Source organism: Gobius niger (genome assembly GCF_951799975.1).
Source record: "Gobius niger genome assembly, chromosome: 12".
In the NCBI taxonomy this organism is placed as follows: Eukaryota; Metazoa; Chordata; class Actinopteri; order Gobiiformes; family Gobiidae; genus Gobius; species Gobius niger.
The window spans coordinates 7,737,181-7,758,998 of record NC_136863.1 but is presented as its reverse complement, the minus strand read 5'-3'; the positions used below and the strand labels follow the sequence as shown (position 1 = coordinate 7,758,998).

Sequence of the window (21,818 nt, the reverse complement as noted above, 5' to 3'; positions counted from 1 at the left end):
TAAACCAAAAGAAAATAATACAAATCAGCAAAAAATGTGCCACTCCTCTCCAGGGATACACTTCATTTACCTCTTCGATCAGAAAATACATGAACTTTAGAGTCTGCAAATACACAAACACTGTACAACTGATTAAAAAAGACGTTTTCAGGGAGACTGTTCCAGATTTCAGCTGATGAAGCTTAAACGCAGCCCCGGCTCACTTAGTTTCCTGTGGCAGAGGAGACAAAACAGAATTGAGGATAATTTGTCCTTTGAAAAGTGCTTTGTCACATGATTGCTCTCGGCACAAGCAGTGTTTTGGTGACCACACATTTTAGTTTAGTGTCAATCTCAAAACCCCCACCTGAACCAAGCACATTTTCTTCATCCGAATCTAAAGCTTCTTGAAAAAAAGGATTGCAAGAAAAACATGACAAAAACGCAAGAAATGTCAAAAAAGTGATGATAACATGAGGAAAAATATCAGTTTAGATGAGTTTTGTAGATCTTTTGAGGCTGTAAAATTTTAGATTTGGAGAAAATGTACTCAGTTAAGGTGGGGGTTAAGGGTTTTGACAAAAATGTAATTCAAATCAAAACAACGCCGCCCAAGAAGTGACTTCCTGTTTCGTTCCAGCCCGCCAAAATAAAAGCACCATCTTATTTGTTAGTTCAACAGTTCACTAGTTCAACTTTCTGCCTAACTATTAACACACAAAACACTTAAAATGTGTGTATTTAATGATATTTTTGTAATGTTGAAAGTACCTGCTGAACTAATCAATGAGACGAGCTGTATGCTTTTATTTTGGCGGGCTGGATCGAAACAGGAAGTCACTTCTTGGGCGGTGTTGTTATGATTTGAAGTTATGCACAGTCAAGTAAGTTTTGATCTAGATTTAGCCAGTTTAACTTTATGGAGCTTCTCCCACATGAAAAAAGCACAGAGCTGTTTTCTGGGCATTGAACTTCAATTATATGGGGCTTCCTAGAACTGTCACTGGACGCTTTTAGTCCCTTACTTTCCTTTTTATTTAGTTCATAAATTCATTAGTTTAGTGTCTCATTTGTTTTAATCTATTTTAGTCCATAAAAATATTGCTTTGACTAAAATGATGAGACAATGTCAAGAAAATTGGCGTTTGCATTGACTGTTCAAAAGTCTAACACACCCCGAACTCTTCATTTTCAGGACAGTTCGCCCGAGGACCTGCCCTTCCACTACTGGGCGCTGTTCGACGGTCACGCGGGCTCCGGCGTGGCCGTCATGGCGTCCCATCTCCTGCATCATCACATCGCCCTGCACCTCCAGGAGGTCACGGACATCCTGGTCAGCCCCTCCTTAACGCCCCCGACCTGTCTGGGAGAGGAGCCGCTGAACAACCACCACCTGGCCCCCGCGCAGAAGGGCCTGAGCCGGGCGGTGTCTCTGCGGGGCGCGGCGGGGGCTCCGGGCTCCCCCAACGCACCGCCCACGCGCTTCTTCAGCGAGAAGAAGGTTTCACACGAGAGCCTGGTCGTCGGCGCCATCGAGAACGCTTTCAAAGATATGGTGAGATCATCATGCAGCCAGTGATAATTAGACATATTTGAATTTAGTCTTTTGATGGAAATGGAAGTAGTTTCAGTCAAAGTTTAGACAAACAATTATCTTTCTGTTTTAGTCCACAACATTCTAGTCAACTCTGCCCCCGCATTAACCGAGAGCGTTTTCTCCAGTTCAGCGTTTTCCAAAACAAAAAGATTCTTGACTGGAGTTTACAGCCTATAGGCCTCATTTAAAACCTACAAAACTAAACTAAACGGGAAACTAAACTTTTTCCTTGTGTTGTTGCCGTGTTACTTCTTTTTTTAATGTTTTTGTCCCTTTTTTCATCCCTTTTTTATTTTTCTATCTGTCACTTCTTTCATTGTTTTTTTTTTTAATGAAGTTTTTGTCACGTTTTTCTCAGTTTTTGGATCTTGTTTCTTTTGTCACTGTTTTGTAGATTTTTTGTTTTCGTTTTCGTCACATTTCCATTGCTTCTTTTCCAGAGGCTTTTAGATTTGGGTAAAGCCAAACTGGAGAAAATATGCTTGGTTCAGGTGAGGGTTGAAACATTTTGAATCATATAGCCCTGCTTAATGGAGCTTCTCCATCTTGAACATAGGACTAGACTTGGCTTGTTCAAACTGTGTTACTGAAGAAGAACTTTGTTTGTAAAGTGCCTTTCTAGAGCTGGACGATTTTGTAAAAAAAAAAATCACTATTATTTTCCTCATATTGATTGATCTCGATTTTCGATTCGATGTTTTTGTCCCCCCGCATGTTTCTGTTTTGACTATAAGACGAGTTAACGCTAACCCTTTGTAGCTGATTTTACACATAAGATCTCCAGGTCCTCTCCTCTTTGTGTCACATGTGCCCTCCTGTGCTTCCTGTTTGTTTGGGCTGAGTGTTTCCCTGGGATTGACCTGACAGGCGCAGCATTGCGCCGTCCATATTTTTGTTAAGGACAGGTCTGGTCAATTCTCATCGATTGACGCACCACACGAGTATCGCGATCGACCTTTATTAAAATCATGATTAGATAAAAATTTGATTTTGCCCAGCCCTACGCCTTTCACAGACAGAGTCACAAAGCGCTTTACATATGAGACCGTTTTATATTCACCACACACTCGGTGGTGTTCAGTTTCCCCTGAATGATGTGTGAATGATATCACTGTGCTTCAGTCCTACAATCAAAGCCTTTGTATATACAAAATATGGCCATTAGGTGGGGCAGAGCGCTCATCTACAAGACTTATGTAATTAGTAATTATTATGTCTTTGACATTCGAGAACAGCAATAGGACAACATTAAACGGAAATGTTTTTCAAACTAATCAATTATTATTACTTTATTTGTTTCTTCCAAGCCTACCAGCGCTGGTACGTCTTTATTCTATTTCTTTATTTGAGCAGTTGGGCTTTCTAGCAAGCCAGGTTAACAATTATTTGGGAAAAAAGGGAAAGTACAATAATGCCCAAAACAGGTAGGCTTCTTATGTATTATTTAATTTAATGTTTTCAATCAAAATTAGGGGTTTGGCCTGCGTGTAGAGATTGTGAGAGAAATATACAAGCCAAAGACAGAGTTCCTATGGAAATGCCCTGATGGCAGTGGTTCTGAAAACATTTCACACCATCAGTACGGCCACATAGAATATTTCACCTTCCAAGTTCCAAGCTCCACCGGCCTAGATCAAGGTCAAATCAGGACAAAACCGGGTCTCAGAAGAGTCTAAAATACACCAAAATTGTGCTAATTCCGTCTAAACTGGTTGTAAACTTTGTGTAAACCAGAAAATTGCATTATTAAAAGCATGCATTCAATTACCTCTAATCGAAGCCCCTTAGTAATAACCTAATTACAACCAGTTGCGCACATACCACAGTTTAGAAAATTTGACATTTTAGTGGATGTGTATCTAGAAAAACCCCCACACTCTTCTCAAAAAACATTTACATCTTGTGCTGAACTGGTTTAACCCAGTCACCAGCTGTCCACACAAGGTCGCGCTTTAGCACCGCCCCAGTAACAGCCCAGCTCCACACGTGTCAAAGAGGGAAGCGTCACTGCACAGTCACCACCAAACCAGACAGAGGTGGAAGCTGCTGTCGACCCACACTCAAAGGAGAACATGCAAACTCCACACGGACCCGGAAATCTTAAAGCACTTTGTTCACCAGGTTTCCCTCAGTCCACTGCATTATAAATATGAAATCCCAAGGCTACAGTGTCCATACAAAGCACAGGACATACTTCTCTCCTCTCCTATTTGGAAGTAGAGTTGTCACAAGGACCTTACACTCTGCTGGACTCCGCCATCTGTAATAGGGTTGTAACTGATGGTTATTTCGGTAATAGATTAATTGCTAAACTGTGAGGAAGGCACGTGAAAACCTTTAACCATGCAGTGCAAAAAGGACTCTAGAAATAGGTAACATTTTCTTGAAATTCTTTATATTTGTCCATGAGGCAAGTTGTATTTACACTGAAATTAAAGGCACTATAGAGGAAAACCCACAGTTACCATGGAGATCGGCCAACATTAGCTAAAAACATTGTAAAAAGTGGAGAAAAAAGTTACTGTGGCGTCCAAGTGTTTTAACGTGAACAAAACGCCAGTATGTTAACTTTTAAACTCTCCATTAGTTTATAGTTGCTGCTATTCCGATGATGATTAGCGATATGACATCACATTATTGAACTCTATACCTGATTTTCTTTTTCTAGTCGTGGAATTAATAATAACTCAGACATTAGTGGGGAATAAAAAACACTGTGCATCTAATTTCAAAGCATTTGTATCAATTTCACGAACTCTCAGGTGAGTTTTCGAGCATTTCTGTGACAGTGACCTTGAATAGTTGCGAAATGTGCCTATAACCTCACAGTTAGGAATGAGTTTGGACCAAAACTAACTTAACCCCCACCTTAACCAAGCACATTTTTTCCAGTTTGACTTCTTTAAAAACAAAAGAGCGACAAAAAGGCAACAAAACGTGACAAAAAAAGAACCAAAAATACGCCAAAAAAGTGACGAAAGCAACAAAAACGCCACAAAGGAGCAATAGAAAAATGACCAAAAAAAGTGACAAAAAGCGATAGAATTGTGGCAAAAATGTGACAAACGCATCAAAAAAGCAATAAAATGTCAAAAAAAGTGATGTCAACACAAGGAAAAAGGCTTTACACTGGCCAATAGACCCATTCGCTGTTTACATCATCAGTGACATCACCTGGAGGCAGGAAGTGATCCAGAGAAATAAGACTAAACTAAAACTAGTGATTAGAAGTGTAAAACTACAACTATAAAATGTGGTCCTGTTGTGGCTTAAGGTGCAAGAACAAGAGGAATGACATTTGAGGCTATAAAATAAGGTTTATCTGATATTTCCAACAAAAGATAGACATTTGATTATCGTTACTATGACAACAGCTACAATGGAAACAGATAGGAATCTAGCTTCCTGCCTCCAGCTAAGCCTAGAATGTTTACAAACAATAAAAGGGTCTATAGGCTGAAAACTCCAGTCGGGAAGCTTTTAGATTTGGGTAAAACTGAACTGGAGAAAGTGGTTTCCTTTCATTGTAATCAAAAAATCAGGTATAGGGCCTTTAAGAAACAGCATGATCAACAACAGCTCTGCCCTCTTCTCAATACATGGCATGTTGTAGAGTCAATGTGCATCCCAGAATACAATACCTTTTATTAGTAAAATAGTTGACAATTACTCTAAAGAGCCCTGTCTGAACCCCAGAATGAACACGAGGCCTCCCAAACAAGGAGGCTCTAAAAATGCGCGTCTTTGGCCCGTCTTTGCTGCGGGCCGTGGTCTCCATCTGGTCCCCGCGCTCTTAAGTGGATGCTGAGACTTAGCTTCGACTGAGGGCAGAGGGGCCGGCGCTGCAGCCAATCAAAGCACGGCGAGGTCGCTCTCCTGGGGGTGAAAGTTCAGCGGTCAGTGGCCTCGCCGCATCAGCACACGCTTTCCGACTGTGTCACAGAGAAGTTACGTAATATCCCGAGAGAATAGCAAAGAGGAGACCATTTCCTGTCCATGCATCATGTTTACAGGGACACTTTAGTCTGGAGATGCTGGATTTTGGAAACAAATCGGGGTCTAATTGCTATTTCTTAGCTTTTATAAATGATCATAAATGTCAAAGCCATTTTCATTTCCCATTAGACATTTTAAACAAGTCTGGGAGCATTAGCTTTTGAGAGAAAATGAACGGCACATTTCAAAACATGTGTGTTGAGGTCTTAACAACAGTGTTTTGCAGGATTTATGCATAATATAACCCCATGGAGACTGTTTTTGTTTAGTTTAAGTTTGTAGAGGACATTACATTAACTAAAAATAAAGGCAAAACTCCAAATCTAGTATTAATAGTAGTATTATTTTCCTTCTGTAAATATATTCTGTTTAAGTAAACACATATCCCCATATATTTTTTAATACAAGCTTCTTGAAACATTTGCTTCACCATGTTTTTTGTTCATTAGTTTGTCAGATGGATGGATGGCAGTGCTCTCAATCCAATTAGAAAGTTCACTGGTTATCAAGTAAAGCCTGGCGCTTCCGCATCTTCTCCACTAGGGGGCAATGGTCAATAACAATCCTAGTCCTATTTGCTCTTCCTCACCCTGAGTTTCTCCTATTGTTCTCTCTTTTTTTTCTTTCTCTTGCATTGTGTTTGATTTAGCACATTATCTGAAGCTTGTCCTGTCTGCGGAAAGACGGCTGAAAAATGTTTCTTTGTAAAAAAGGGTCTAAATGTGTAAAACTCACACAAGGACAAACCTAACGCTCACAGATGTTTGCTCTGGAGGGAGACGGACCGAGCACAACTTCCAGTGCCAGATTATAAGCACATTGAACACAATCTGCAAACGTTTAGATTAACTCTCCTGCCACTAAAAACATGTACAATAGGCCAGAATGAATGCAGTGAGTGAGTGGTTGGAGGTCGACAGACTGGTAGCCTCACTTTCGTCAAAGGCAGCTGTGGCAACAATAGTAGTTTACCACCACTGAGTATGATGTGAATACCCCCACCTGAACCAAGCTTATTTTGTTCCAGGTTGGCTTTACCCAAATCTAAAAAGCTTCTTGTAAAAAGTGTAAAAAATAGCAATGAAAACGAGGATGAAGATGCAACAAAAAAAGAGACAAAAAAGCAACAAAAACACAGCAAGAAAAGGGATGAAAATATGGCGAAAAAGCAAGGAAAAAGCAACAAAAACATAACAAAGAAGCGGAAAAAATGGGACATAAATACGGCGACAACGTTACAATCATTTTCGTTTTTCTGGCCTACAGGCTGATTAATCTCCAGTCTAAAAGCTTTTAGAAGAAGGAGAAGGAGAACTTTATTTATATAGCGCCTTTGAAACTTGGTAACATGGGCTTGTAAAGCTCAATAGAGTTCGGGAAATTCCACAGTTACCATGGAGACCCGCCATCTTTGCAGCTGTTAGCATACATTAGCTAAAAACAGTATAAAAAGTAGAGGAAAAAAGCCGTGGAACAACTACCTTAGCTGCTGAGTTACTGCTGGTAAATACATCTAACACACTGTGGTGTCCAAGTGTTTTAATGTGAACAATAACTTTAACTTTTAAAATCTCCATTAGTTTGCAATTGCTGCTAATCCCGTGATGCTTAGTGACATGACATCACATTCCTGAACTCTATACAAGTGTAGGGTATTGTTATCATTATTTATAGTTCAGGATTGTGATGCCATATCGCTTGGCATCATGGGATTTGCAGCAGTAATAAACCAATGGATATTTTTAGACTTTAGAGTTTAAAAAATACTTTACCAGCAGTAACTCAGCAGCTAATGGGGTCGTTCCACGGCTTTTTCTTCCACTTTTTGTACTGTTTTTATCTAATGTTAGTCGATGGATCTCCATGGTAACAGTGAATTTTCCCAAAAATCTATTGGGTCTTGAGTTTACGGCCCCACAGTTACTCAAGTATCCTCAAAGTGGGAGTAGCAATCTGCCGTTTTTACTCTGTAAAAGTAGCTTCAGCGCAAAAGCGGTTCTGAGTGTCTCGTATCCCAAATGATCTGGAGGAGGTCCTGGTTCTGACTTGGTTTTCACTTCACATGCTCCTTTCCTTCTTCCGTAAAAATCTTCAGAGTTTGATTTCTTTGTGTTTTGTTTTTGGGCCCCGTTCTTGGAAATGTAGTCACTTCATTTTCTTACCTGGTTTAGCTCCTTAAGAGAGTTGCTGTGCTCTTTTTTTGTTGTGACACTTCTAAAACATTATCCAAGCCTGTCTATTTGTTTGTAGAGTTTCTCTCTCTCTCTCTCTCTCTCTACACAGCAGGTCCATTCAGGAGCGCGAATAGGGAAGGAATACACTTTTTCAATCACATAGGTTATGAATACTGTATAACCTCTGCATGTCTATTGAAGACGACCTTGACTATTTCTTTTTACATGTAAGTCCATTTTATGTAGTGCATAAAGCCCTGCTCTTGTGCATTAGGCATTGGAGAGCCAGCACTGTACGAACTTAGTGTAATTAGTTGGTTTCTATTCACTTTTTTAAGTCGTGCTTTGACACATTTATATATCAATGTTAGTCATATTTTGAGCAGTTTTTGCCCAGAGGTCTGTTTGTCCTCAAAACATCTGATATGCTAGCACCTTTGTTAATAAGCTACACAAAAATGATTGATTAAGTCGTGTAATCATCAGGACTGCAGTAATTAGGACTGTTTCATACGGTTAGTTTTACTTTTTTTTAATGTTTTTTTTTTTTAACAAGATCAACAAAGCAACTAAAGAGATGGATTAATTTTAGTATAGCTTTCAATTTGACTCACTCACTTTAGTAATTAAAGCCCATTGAGCACTGAAAAGATTAGATGAGGATATTTACTCCATCCCAATGTCGGATTACTCAAACATGTAAATAAAAAAATGCATTTCTGCGTGTTTATTTAGAGCATTTTAACAATTCTAATCTAATAAAAGAAGTTGTCTGTAGATTATAAAATGGGCTCTTAAAATGGGTTTATGCTTACTTCCTTAAAAGACAGGGTTTCTATGTCCCTGAATATGAGGTGAACATATTTATAACTTTAAGCAAGTCAAATTGATATTTATTGCACCATTTATGGATGCAGCAACTCAAAGTGATTTACAACGATATCAAAGACATTGGAACAACATTTGATTGATTTGACAATTAAAACAATATTAGAAAACCTAAAAAGTACTCTTAAAACATATTTATATGGATCGATTCTTGATTATTATTTTTTTGATGGGTATCTATCAAAGGAGCTATACCTGATTGTACAAAGAAACGGGTCACTCAAATTTCAAATTGCTATGTTCTGGTCCAAACTCATCTCAAACTTTCCTAATGCATTTACAACATCAAAATTTGTCACAGGGACTGAGTTTAAACCAGGTTTCACAACTTTCAGAGAGGAAAACTGTCACTTCACTGTTTAAAAGGCTTTAAAACCAGTGTTTCTTGGATAAATGTCTGCTTTTACCATATACTAAAGGACAAAAACAATTTTATTCCAATAACAGAAAATGAAAAAATCAAGGATAGGTCCTTTAAAGCAATACTAAGTAACTCTTGCCCCTAGAGGCCATAAGCGCAACTGCAGGTGTCGTAGCAAGATTTTTTTCACTCATTCACTCGCATGAGAGTAAATACTACGCTGACAGAAAAGGCGACGGGAGAGAGGGATATTGTACATCCAATTACACAATGGAAATATTTTTTTTCACTCTAACTTGGCTGTAAATACTGTTTAAGTGGCGCTAACCCGCAATCAGCTCGTCCCGTTAGCCTGTTAGCTTCTTCTTCGTTGTTCTATTAGTGTGTATTGGTGGCTCCGGTCCGTTGGCAGTCAAGTTGCACCAGGGGGAGATGAAAGACCCCCCAATCATCCCATTAACACTTGTATTACCCCCACAGGGACTACGGAAAGGATTTATTAAGGTAAACAAGTTACTTAGTTCTGCTTTAACTAAATGTTCCTTTAAGTAGCTTCAAGCCACCTATAGTAAGTACTGTATATTGGACGCAGCCTCGTAAAAGGAATTTAGTTTAGTTTAATTTCGTTCATTGAAATGACAATGTGCAATTACTTTAATAAGATAAGAAGGCTGCATATGCTACTTTCCATCTGTAGTCCTACAAATTAAAATTACATAACAAAAGGCAATTCACAACTACACGTGCAATATACAAATAAGTGCAAGTTACAAAGTGCAATATTAAAGTGCAGAATTACAGAGTGCAGTAGTTTTTTTACAGCACATAAAACACATATAGTATCAATTACATGTTACCTGCGAGGGCATCATCTGATAGCCAAACACCACCATTGCTACTGTACATGTAAACACGATAACGTTATTACTCTCGTAATCTGGTGGCCATCAGACGGTACCCGCGAGGGCATCATTCTTTAATGGCTTTATAGGAAAAGGCTGATTGAGAGAAGGCAGACTTTCTTTTAGGAACATTACATACAGACCTTAGCTGTACATATGTTTTTAATGATAAAATCCATGATCTGAATCTACTACTGGTCTTGGCCCATCCCTAGTAATCAATATAATACCTTTTCATTTCACAATAGTGCAGCACAATATTGTATGCACATTCTGTTCAAAGTAGAAAAGCAGAATGTGCAAATAAAATACATGAAGTTGTCGTAATCACTGCCAAACAGAACCTTCAGTTGGACCTGAAACAAGTGTTACATAAACCACATTGCGCTTGTCTAATGTTGCTTTATTGACAATTATATACATAAAAGTCCATTAGAAAGCCAGAATGTGTCAGATCCTATTGCTAAAAAGTACAAGGACTCTCGCTTCTCACTTCCACAATCAACCTGTTGCCAACCAAGACTTAATGAGTGCATTTTTATACGCTTCCGAACTTCCGAGGGCCATTAAACCCATTAAAAGCCGATAACTGAATTGTGCGGAAATCGAGGCCTTCAATGTCTTTCGAAAGCATCCATTTGATTTACCTTTCAAACTTTTACTTAAAAGCACAAGTTTGTCAAGAATACTATGGCCCAAAGCCCATTCAACTGTAGTTTTTAGCGGAAACTGTACACATTTTTGGGTCGAAAGTTGCCCGTTGTTGCCAGATTTGTTTTAGAAGTATGATAGAATGTTTGCAAATCCTAAGAAATGAAATAATCCGATTTGTGTGTGTGTTTGTGATATTAAAAATAGCATTAAGCATGAAAATTGACTGGCTGCTTCCTGTTCCTACCCTGAAATAAGACCTTTAGATAGTCCGGCTTCACTGTACTGACTGCTCCTGGATGTTTCACTCTCCTGGCGGAAGTGTAGGGCCGGTGCAGATGTTTATGAGGCAGTTTCATTATTAAAGACTCGCCTGCAGCGGTCGGGATGGGATACAGCAGGATAAATATGTATGGACCGATCCTGAACGGATTCATTATTCATTGCACGGTGAAGGACACATTCAGCCGCTCCTCCTCCTTCCAAACACACACACTGACATAGACGTCCGTCAGACAGGCTCCACCAGGCTTTACCCGCTCTCCTGGTTTAGCCCGGGTTTAGTTCTAGCGTAGTCCTGGATTAGATCTACTCCGATAAGGCTGCAACGACCCGTGGAAGCATGAAAGAAAGGGAAAACCAAGGCACTCTTCCAGCATCTAAATCCTCCATAACATTTTCTCAAAAAGCCTTTTTTTGTAGGGGCTATGGTAGTTCGTTTACAATATTTTAATTACGCGGTGGGTGTAAATTTGCCCTAAATGTGTCAATCAACAAAACAACTCCAGGAAGTTTGGTTCTACAAGTCAAGAGTTGCTTTTCTTATAGTCTTGGTTTGTATGAGAAAAATATTTTTTGTTCATCAATAGTAGGGATGGGTACTGTTGAATGATATCAGTATGGTATCAGAAAAAAAAGTTTAGGTGCTGCTGCCCCTTATGGCTCCTCCTGCAGGTGGTGGGTCCACAGAAGGACGGCCTCATGGTTCTGACCGGGCCTGTTGGTCTCTCATAAGGGGCTCCTGAACCGCTCTTTGTCTGAGCCGTCACCTTGGACCCGTTTGCCATGGGAGACCCTACTAGGGGCAGGATCATTATCATCCGAGGATCATTCGGGTGCTCAAACCCCTCCACCACGTTAAGGTGACGGCTCCAGGAGGGTAGTCAATAGTCATCATTATGTATAATTAGATAGCAAATGCAGGAGGATAATATTGAAGTCATATACCTGCTATTTTTCTTATGTTGCACAATCGGAACTTTCATCTTGAAATGTAGAAATTCACACCTACAGAGCACAGAAGATGACTTAAGATTCAAGAACCAACTCCTGTATGACTGAGAGCCTACACAGACATGTCAAGATCGTTCCTTTTTACAGTCAAAAAGCTGTTTTTTTTTTTTTCACCAATACGAGTCATGAACATAGAGAAGAACCATCCTTTTTTTGTAGAAATGAACACATTTCCTTCAAAGGCAGAACTCCTGCACATGCCATTTCTGCCACAGGTCCAGTTGGCCATTGACTTAATCACTCTAAAGATTTTTTAGAATCACAAGCCGATTATCATGGATTGATGTGGCCACAATCACCAATTATCGTTATCGGAAGGTGATGCAATATCTAAATCACTGTAGAAGCCACAGTGTTTCACAAAATGCACCATAACCTAAAATGTGCAAAAGACCAGTCATTATTTTTCTAATTAACCTCTCTTTTAGCTTTATTTTGGCACAATTTGATGAGAAAACACAGTTGTATGTTGTAGTACGTTTGAAAAATATCGCAGCAAAATCTTCATTATGATATAACAGACATTTATTAGATTATCGCAGTTCTTCCCCAGATCATGGCCTCAACCTTTCTCAAATCCTGTTGTTTCATTGTTCAGATAAAGTCATCACCAGCCGAGTAATTCTTCCTGCCATCTCCTCTAATCTTTTACTGCCTGTTCGTGCTGATAAAAAGACACATTGAACGCGCCGCAGGGGGGGCGGCTCTTTGTGGCACAACACTGTAAAGCGACTCTCCCCCGGGGCGGCGTTAACCGCACGCCAAAACCACATCTACGCCGCGTAAAAACGGGCTACAAAAATCAGCGCTCTGCAAACGTACATTAGCGTTTTGATGAAGCCGGTGACAGCGTGATTACTCTTGTGATTAACGGAGCGGCGGCGTGGATTTCTACAAGATGATTTTTGGGTTTAATTAACGGAAAATTAATACGCGGTAATTAACTGCTATGAAATCCAGCAGCTCGCGTGAACCGTTCTTCCATCCTCGTGCTTCCTCACTCTGTTGTGCTGCTCTTTGACATACGGCAATTTGATGAATGAATTCATTAGCGAGGGATAATTTACAGTACTGGGTAAAGCAAATACACAAGTGAAGTATACGCAGTTTCTGAAGCAAGAGAGTTGTAGTGTATGTCATCTATCTCAACAAAGAAACAAACTTAAAGGCCTGATACAAAATGGATCTTTGTTCTTTCCATGTTCATGTAGGTTTCCCTCATAGAAATAAAAAGGAGAAGCGGCAATCCTAACGTATGCAGATAGTTAGCAAGCTGGCTAGTCCGGGAGACTTTTCAGAGTCCGTTAGCATGTTCAATGTATTTTTCCTATAGCCGTTAGCATTAGCGACCAAACATTGCAAATTATGAACTTTCCAGATGTTTTCAGCTGTTGTCAACTCATCAGCCACATTTTGCTTTACAGTAGATACAAATTAGCATCTGAAAGACTTTGTCTTCTGAGCTAAATGCTAACTCAAATTCAGTCAAGTTTTTACATTTTGTGGGGTCGCTTGCACATTAAATGGCCACAAAAACTTCATCTTATAATATGTTAGCAAAACATACATCGCGCCGGGCTTCCCGATTCATTTGTATGGGGATTAACTTTCGATTTAAAATGGGTCCGGGAGCCTGTTCCTACAAATGTGCCCATTTGTAGGAACAGGCTCAGATACCGAAAGGCATTTCTGTGATTTCCTCTATCACTACAATAGATATGAGACAAGGTGGGCCCAAAGACATTCTGAAATTTCAGTGGGACTTTCCTGGTTTGATTAAAGAGACTAGATGCAGTGTCTGCATACATTGCGTACATTGGTGTATGAATGAGAGAATGAATGGGTGACTGGATCCTTGCTGTTTGAGCGCTTTGAGTGCCTAATGTAGGTGGAAAAGCGCTATATAAGTTGAGACCATTTACCATTTACCATGCAAGTTGGTCACTTTATACTCACTACTGCCACCTTAGGTCTTATGCGTAACTGCATGGTCTATATTAAGCTCGTGCATGACGGCACTTCGGACCCGAAGTAACAACTCTTTAAGAGACAGTGCAGGATTGTAGAGGGATCTCAAAGTGTCGTCTGAGCTAAATGCTAACTCAAAGTTAAACCCTTTAAGTACTACTTTTGTTAAAATTGTAAAATTGACAGCACATTATGTTCAAAATAAGTCTTTATTCAGGAATGTTCGGTGAGTGGCACCATCTTGTGTTCATGGCAAAACTGCAGGTCAAACGTAAGCTGACATTGGCTTTAATTTATGCAATTGATCTGACATGTGACATTTCTGGGGGGAAAAAAGAAAAGAAAAAAAATGTCACAACAATAAGCCCTCGAAAATGTTGCTATAAGTCCCTTTTTCATGCCGTCTTCCCACTGTGTTATAAGCCTGAGGCCACACAAACTTATTTGTGTCACTCTCTGTGATTGACAATTTAAATCCCCGCTCACAGGAAGTGCAAACACTAAACACAAATTCTTCTATCACAAAAGTGGGCGGGGCTGAACAAGGTGAATAATGCTCTCTGTAGAACAGTAGATGTCTAGCAATAATGGAAGGTTTGTTTCCATAAAGGGGGTAAATTTGGAAGTAAATCTTCACAAAAAATACTCTTTTACATTAACTTAAGTAAAACTAACTGACTGAGCAGACACTTTTTACTTGTATTGGAGTAATATTTATTTGTGAAATTTGTTATGTAGTATAGTTGCTATACTTTTACTCAAGTCAAAAGTCAAGTTCTTTGACCACCTCTTCTAATTGATTAAAGTTAGAGTTTACAATCTCTAAACCAAGCTACTAAACAGCGATCTGATCTTCAATGAACCTATTATAATGTGAGTATGCTCGAGGTCAGCCAATTGTGTTTAAAGGAATTAATTCTTCATTATTTCCCTTTTATGTGCATTGTATCACAGCACTGTCACTTTTTCTGTCTCACATATTGTGCCTTGAACCAGAGCTCCATTTAAAGAGTCAAGTAAAAAGAATTACCCTCGCACATTAGTTTGTGAAGTGATCTCCCTGCTGAATGCCAGTGTGTGGGTGTGTGTTTTGCAGGACTTCCAGATCGAGAGGGAGAAGTCGGTGTACAACATCTCCGGAGGCTGCACGGCGCTGGTGGTGGTCTATTTACTGGGGAACCTCTACGTGGGGAACGCAGGGGACAGCAGGTAACCAGCATAATTACAATAATAATAATACTCCAATCAGAATAATGACCCAATCAGAATAAATAGCCCAGAGAAAATGACTCGGTGGCTCCACATTTTTTTTTCTTTTGTCTGGTCTAAATTGCAAGAAAGCTTTCAACACTCGACGTGCACCTGTGTGGACATGCATTACCCAGGCATTTGCTGCTCATACAGTTAATGGTGAAAGTCAGATATGAACAATATATGCTCTGAGATGCACAAAATTGCTATTTGTATGGTTGCAATTATCACAATCACAATAACTGTAATTATTCAACAGCTTTTGGCAGGGCTTAATGCATTTTTATTCTTTTTCGTTTGTTCGTATTTTCAAATAAACACGCCCTCACACGCTGTGTTAGTGGATGAAAACATGGACTGTAGACTCCACGAATCTGGCAGTGTTCATCTGTTCAGTATGAAGCCCTTGGAGCCAACACTTTTACAACACATTTGTTTTTAATAAGGAAGAGAGACTGTTTTTAGGCGTTGGCCTCTTGTTGGTCAGTGGCAGCGACCTCTGTGCAGAGAAATATGTAGCTGTGGAGTCCAGTGCTGGATACGGGAGTGACTGGAGCAGCTTCACTCACAGACTTCACCCATAACAAGGAGAATGTGTTGTTTCCTTGTCGCTTTCCTCTGCTACAACACGGCATGAATGGCATTTGTAGTGTATGAGCCAATCAGACTAAAGTTGCATTGTAAAAGATCAGATGAGGATTGGATTTGGGAAAAATTGGGTCTGTGTTGATCAGACTGTCATGTAAAGATCAGAGACAAGTTGCCAGAGATGGGTGCGGTGCTGTGGTTTGTGCTCGTGCTTCACAGCAAGAAGGTCCCGGGTTCGATTCCCACCTGGACGGGGCCTTTCTGTGTGGAGTTTGCGTCTTCTCTGTGTTTGCTGTGGTTTCCTCTGGACACTCCGGTTTACCGATGAAAAACATGTACAACAGGTTAATCCTCCAGCCAGGTGTTTCTGATCTTTAGCCTGGTTCCACACCTGGAGAGTGTCCCTGAGCACTGGCTGCTCACTGCTCCTACAGCTCGCCCCTCGGCCTTTAGGATGGGTCACATGTAGACACAAAGTTCTCTACAGAGATTAATAAAGTATAACTTATCTTAACTTAGTACTCAGTTACATTTACTCAAGTATATGTACTTAAAGGAACAGGCCACTGTTTTTCCATACTGAGATGTGTACCTGTCTGGTCTTTGTGTGTGCGCTCAGTCACTCAAAAAGACCAAAGATGTTGTTAGCATTTGGCCTCTCCCAGTATATTCCAATAGCTCCAAACAGGTTTAAGTTAGAAGCAACCACGCTCAACCACAGGTACATATCAACTCGTCCAAGCTTTTTGAAGTAACTGTACTTGCAAGTAGTTTTTTCATACAGTTATTTTCACTTCAACTTGTGTAATCCTAAGTATCTGTACTCTTTTTTTTTTAATATATAAGTTTGAGTAAAATCTTCATATTGATGCGTAAAACAGATGTATTTTGTGTTTTGTCACTTAATTTTTCATAATGATGGATTTTTATTTGTTTTCATGGTGTTTTCTTTGAGAATATTTAAATGTTTTACATTATTCCATGTTTTGTTTCTCATAATTCATTTTATTACTAAGTACTTGCACCACTCAAGAAACATTTTATCCACATACTTTTTTTACTCTTTCTAAATATTTGGGCCTCAGCTTTTAACTTCTACTAGAGTAAAACTGTTTCGAAGTAACATTACTCTTACTGAAGTAAATATTTTGGCTACTCTACCCACCTCTGCAGTTTGCATATGGGAATAACATTGGATCTGAATGACTTTTACCGACAATCTAACTCTGAACGTGGCCAAAAGCTTACAACACTTTACCTTACTAAGTTTAAAACCTGCTAACCCTGTAGTTTAGGCATCTACATACACACTCTGTGATTCTTGTATTCGTTTAGCAGTTCCTATTTCAGTCTCCTGTCAAACATAAATGCTGAACTGAAGCTTGAATTAATATCTTGCAAATGTAATCGTCTTATTAAGTGCTGCACTTGTCTCCTCTCTCTCTCCTCAGAGCCATCATCATCAGATCAGGAGAAGTTGTTCCCATGTCTTCAGAGTTCACCCCAGAGTCAGAGAGACAAAGGCTGCAGTTCCTGGTAAGACTAAACCAAAAGCTTTTGAATGCATTTTTTTCCTTATATTGTTACTATACATTTCCATTAGTGTAAATGTATAGTTTTGCAATCTATGAACCTATTGGGGTCACAATTTGCCTCAGAGCACAAAAATAACATGGCAGTAGGATGGAAATAGCTCGGTTGCTAAGGGTAACGAGGAAGCAGCCATTTTGCAGTCATCTTATTACGCATAGACTTAAGACTATCTGAGCCCGTACCTATAAAATGTGTACATTTTGGACCCGTATAAATTGACCGTTTTATCCCCATACAAATGAATGGTGAAGCGAGGACCAATACTAAAGCATGGCGAGGTATGTTGTCGATGGTTTTACAACAGCTGAAAACATCTGGATCGTTCATAATATGCGATGTTTGATGGCTAATGTTAAAGCAGTACTAAGTAACTCTTTCCCCTAGAGGCCATAAGCGCAACTGCAGGTGTCCTAGCAAGTTTTTTTAATTGTTAGTTGTCCGTGAGAGTAAATACTGATAGAAAAGACAAAGGGAGAGAGGGATATTGTACATCCAATTACACAATGGACATAATTTTTTCACTCAAATTTGGCTGTAAATACCGTTTAAGTGGCGCTAGCCCGCAGTTAGCTTCGCCCGTTAGCATGTTAGCTTCTTCTTTGTGATTCTATTAGTGTGTATTGGTTGCTCCGGTCCGGTGGCAGTCAAGTTGCAATTGGGGTTTTCTGGCCAGAGACACTGGGGGAGATGAAAGTATTGTATTACCGTCAGAGGGACTATGAAAAGGTAAACATGTTACATAGTATTGCTTTAACAGCTATTGGGAAAATACATTGAGCGGGTTAACGGTCTCTGAAACATTAGGATCGAACGCCGCTTCCATCTTTTTTTTACCTAGAAAAAAAAGAACATGTAATGTAACTTTAAACAAATTTTACTCAAATAGAAGTACAACGTAGTAGTGACCCAAATGAGAAGTAAAAGTAAAGAAAAGTGCTTGATGAAAATGCTACTTGAGTAATGGATAACTGTTTGAACTTAAGCAACAGACTAAACATAAAATATTGTGAATATTCTGATGTTTCCCTAAAATACAAGTGTAAATATTACCTTAATTAAATATATTTTTTTAAGATAAGATCAAAGAAAAGAAAACATTGGTTCACACTGTAGATGTCACATGAAGCTCACTCTTTAGTACATGTAACAGATGCTTTACCTCGGGATATTGTTATCTATAGACAGTGTCATTGTAAGCTAATAAAGGATTTCATTATTATTTTTTATAGTCCCAATAATCATAAAAATGCCACAAACTCTGGCATTGTAACATCCTTGGTACACACAGCTGCCACGCATTAGCAGCTCTCCCTCTTTGTATCAGTTTAATAGCCCTCTTCAGACTTGGTTTTCCTCTCCCCGGGCCACTGCTGCCTGCCTCATGTGGTATTTACCCTTGTGTTTCGAAGGCCTACATGCAGCCGCACTTGTTGGGCAACGAGTTCACACATCTGGAGTTCCCTCGGAGGGTGCAGAGGAAGGAGGTGGGGAAGAGGATGCTCTACAGAGACTTCACTATGTCCGGATGGTGAGTGCGCGGGCTTTTATTCATACACAAAGCGGAGGCGAGATGATGATTTAAATTTAAAGTGGATAAAGCATTCTTTTGGGTACCTCAGCTCTGATATTTTACCTTTCTAAAAAATGAAATATTGTCTGTGTAAAGAAAAGACATTGAGAAGTGAGAGACTGGGTAGGTCTGCAACTCAAGATAGATAGATAGATAGATAGATAGATAGATAGATACGACAGATACGATAGATACGATAGATACGATAAGATAGATAGATAAGATAGATAAGATAGATACGATAGATAGATAGATACGATAGATACGATAGATACGATAGATACGATAAGATAGATAGATAAGATAGATAAGATAGATAAGATAGATACGATAGATAGATAGATAGATAGATAGATACGATAGATAGATACGATAGATAGATACGATAGATAAGATAGATACGATAAGATAGATAGATAAGATAGATAAGATAGATAAGATAGATACGATAGATAGATACGATAGATAGATACGATAGATAAGATAGATAGATAAGATAGATAGATACGATAGATAGATACGATAGATAGATACGATAGATAAGATAGATACGATAAGATAGATAGATAAGATAGATAAGATAGATAAGATAGATACGATAGATAGATACGATAGATAGATACGATAGATAAGATAGATAGATAAGATAGATAGATACGATAGATAGATACGATAGATAGATGCGATAGATAGATTCAATAGCTGCGATAGAAACATAGAAACAATAGATACAATAGATACAATAGATAGATAGATTTAATAGATACAGATAGATACAATAGATAGATAGATAGATAGATAGATGCGATAGATAGATAGATAGATTCAATAGATACGATAGATAGATAGATAGATAGATAGATAGATAGATAGATAGATAGATAGATTCGATAGATAGATAGATAGATAGATAGATAGATAGATTCGATAGATAGATAGATAGATAGATAGATAGATAGATTCGATAGATTCGATAGATAGATAGATAGATAGATAGATAGATAGATAGATAGATAGATAGATAGAGTAGCTACAGTTGATAGTTTTATAATGGGCTGATGAACAGTTCCTCAGTCTGGTGCTCGTGCTATCTTTGATAATCGATTAAACTGCAGATTATTTTTTTTACAATTGACTGATAAATTGCTTGCCGTATGAAAATTGTGTTTTATGAACTTTTTTTCCGCATAAAGCCAAAGTTCTGCCGCTTGTTGATGGAGTAAACTTAAAGTGAATGTTTGTGGTATTAAAATCCAGGAAATACAGTATTGGAACATTCAAGCAGTTGGACGACGTGAATGGGATTACTCAAAACTCCAATTGAAGCAAAATACAGCTCCAGTTGTTGTTTTTGATGAGGGAAAAGGTGGGATTACTATTGTTAAAAGCTCAAAAAAGTTGATTTTGCATGATGTATCTGCTTTAAATTGTAGCTACACCCTATGATAGATCGCACACAGAACGTTACCATCCTAGTATCCTTTCTGCTTCCAACATGACGATGACATAAGCCTTTCCTATGTGAGTGCTCATGCCCACGGCTCTATGATCTGGTGGTTCTGGGACAGAGCTGGTGCTGCCCCCTGTGGGCTGGTTGCTGCGCTGCGTCTCTTGGCGTCACCGGGTTTGCAGCAGATGTAGGTCATGACTGTTTCTTTATCGGGCCCTTTCTCTCTCTCTCCAGCTGTCTGCACACCGTCTCCCGCGCAGACAAACTGTGATGTATATTTAAACAAGTCCTACCATAACCCGGTTCTGCTCTTTGTGCCTGGACTTAGGCTGCAGGTTTACATTTGTGTGGCCTATTATGGGCGATTGCTTCACTGTTACGGCTATAGTTGCTCTTTGGTGCAGTGAGTTGAGCTGAACACTTTGTCCTACAGTTTATGTTATGTAACCAAGATTTCTCTCCATTTCACCAAACTCATTACACAATTCTTTTTGTAGCCGTCATTGTGAAACATTTGAAATAATTGGAAAAGGACTGATCTATTACAAAACCAGATTGCATAACTTATTCAGAGTGTATATGTAGCATATAAACCTGCTTTTGGGAAGTTCAGCTTTGATTTTATACTCATTATAACTTGGAATAATTTAGATTTGTGGTTTAAAGCTTGGTTGGAGCACCCTCTGGTGTCGGCAGGTGGAATTGAACGTGCTACAAATAGTATAAGAACCTCAATTTATAAAAGGCAAAAAGAGAGAACGGGTTGGTTTAAAGGTCCTATATCATGCAAAATCGATTTTTTTTTTTAGCTTTTAGCCATGTTGTTATGCTATTTCCTCATCAAAAGCACCTCCAGAGTGGTTTTTGGCTTCACTCACGCAGTTCTAAGCAATCCTCCTGAATCCTGCTCCGTCCTCTCCTGGAAAACGACTGACTTGTGACACTTATGTAATGCCTTATGGCCTGACTGATTTTAATTTATAGAACCACTTTTTCATTATTTCTGCTGTAAGAAAGAAATAATAGAAAAGGAAAACAAAAGTGCCCGAGGCATCCACACTGCCCCGCGGAGAAAACAAACACACCCTCTGAGCGTCTGAACAGATGTCATGTTTGCACTGAAAGCTGTGAAGAAAGAGCTCTTTCTATCTTTCTAACCTACTCTGGACACTTCTTATCTAACAATAATGTCATGGAGAAATGCGCGTTTGGTTGCGAGAAGTGCAGGACTTTATTCAGCCTTCCCAAAGAAGAGGCCACTCGCCACACTTTGGAATTTCTTTCCGGGATTCAGCGACTATCAGCCAAAATAGTGTTTTTCTGTGACTGTCTCTTGATGGATGTTTGGTGAACCTTCGCCAAAATCAAAGTGGATTAACTTTTAAAACCAACCCGAGTCCCATAATGTAAACACCTGATGGAGCGGTGAGTCAATCAAAACGTGTGTTAGCCATTTAGCCATTTATGAAGCTGTGTTGCAGATGTCAACTCCTTATAACTGAATTTGAAGTAACTTCACTTACTACTGTGATATTTATATTTATTTTACTGCTAATA

At 39.1% G+C, this 21,818-nt stretch overlaps 1 protein-coding gene across 1 annotated transcript in view; it reads left to right on the top strand.

The window, feature by feature from the left end:
• The window catches only part of ppm1h (protein phosphatase, Mg2+/Mn2+ dependent, 1H), a 75,735-nt gene that overhangs the window by 27,096 nt on the left and 26,821 nt on the right, over positions 1-21,818 (top strand). The window contains exons 3-6 of the mRNA XM_079567116.1: positions 1,175-1,534; positions 14,906-15,018; positions 17,100-17,184; positions 18,651-18,769. Coding sequence (XP_079423242.1) covers positions 1,175-1,534; positions 14,906-15,018; positions 17,100-17,184; positions 18,651-18,769 — 677 coding nt within the window. The remainder of the gene's footprint in view (positions 1-1,174; positions 1,535-14,905; positions 15,019-17,099; positions 17,185-18,650; positions 18,770-21,818) is intronic.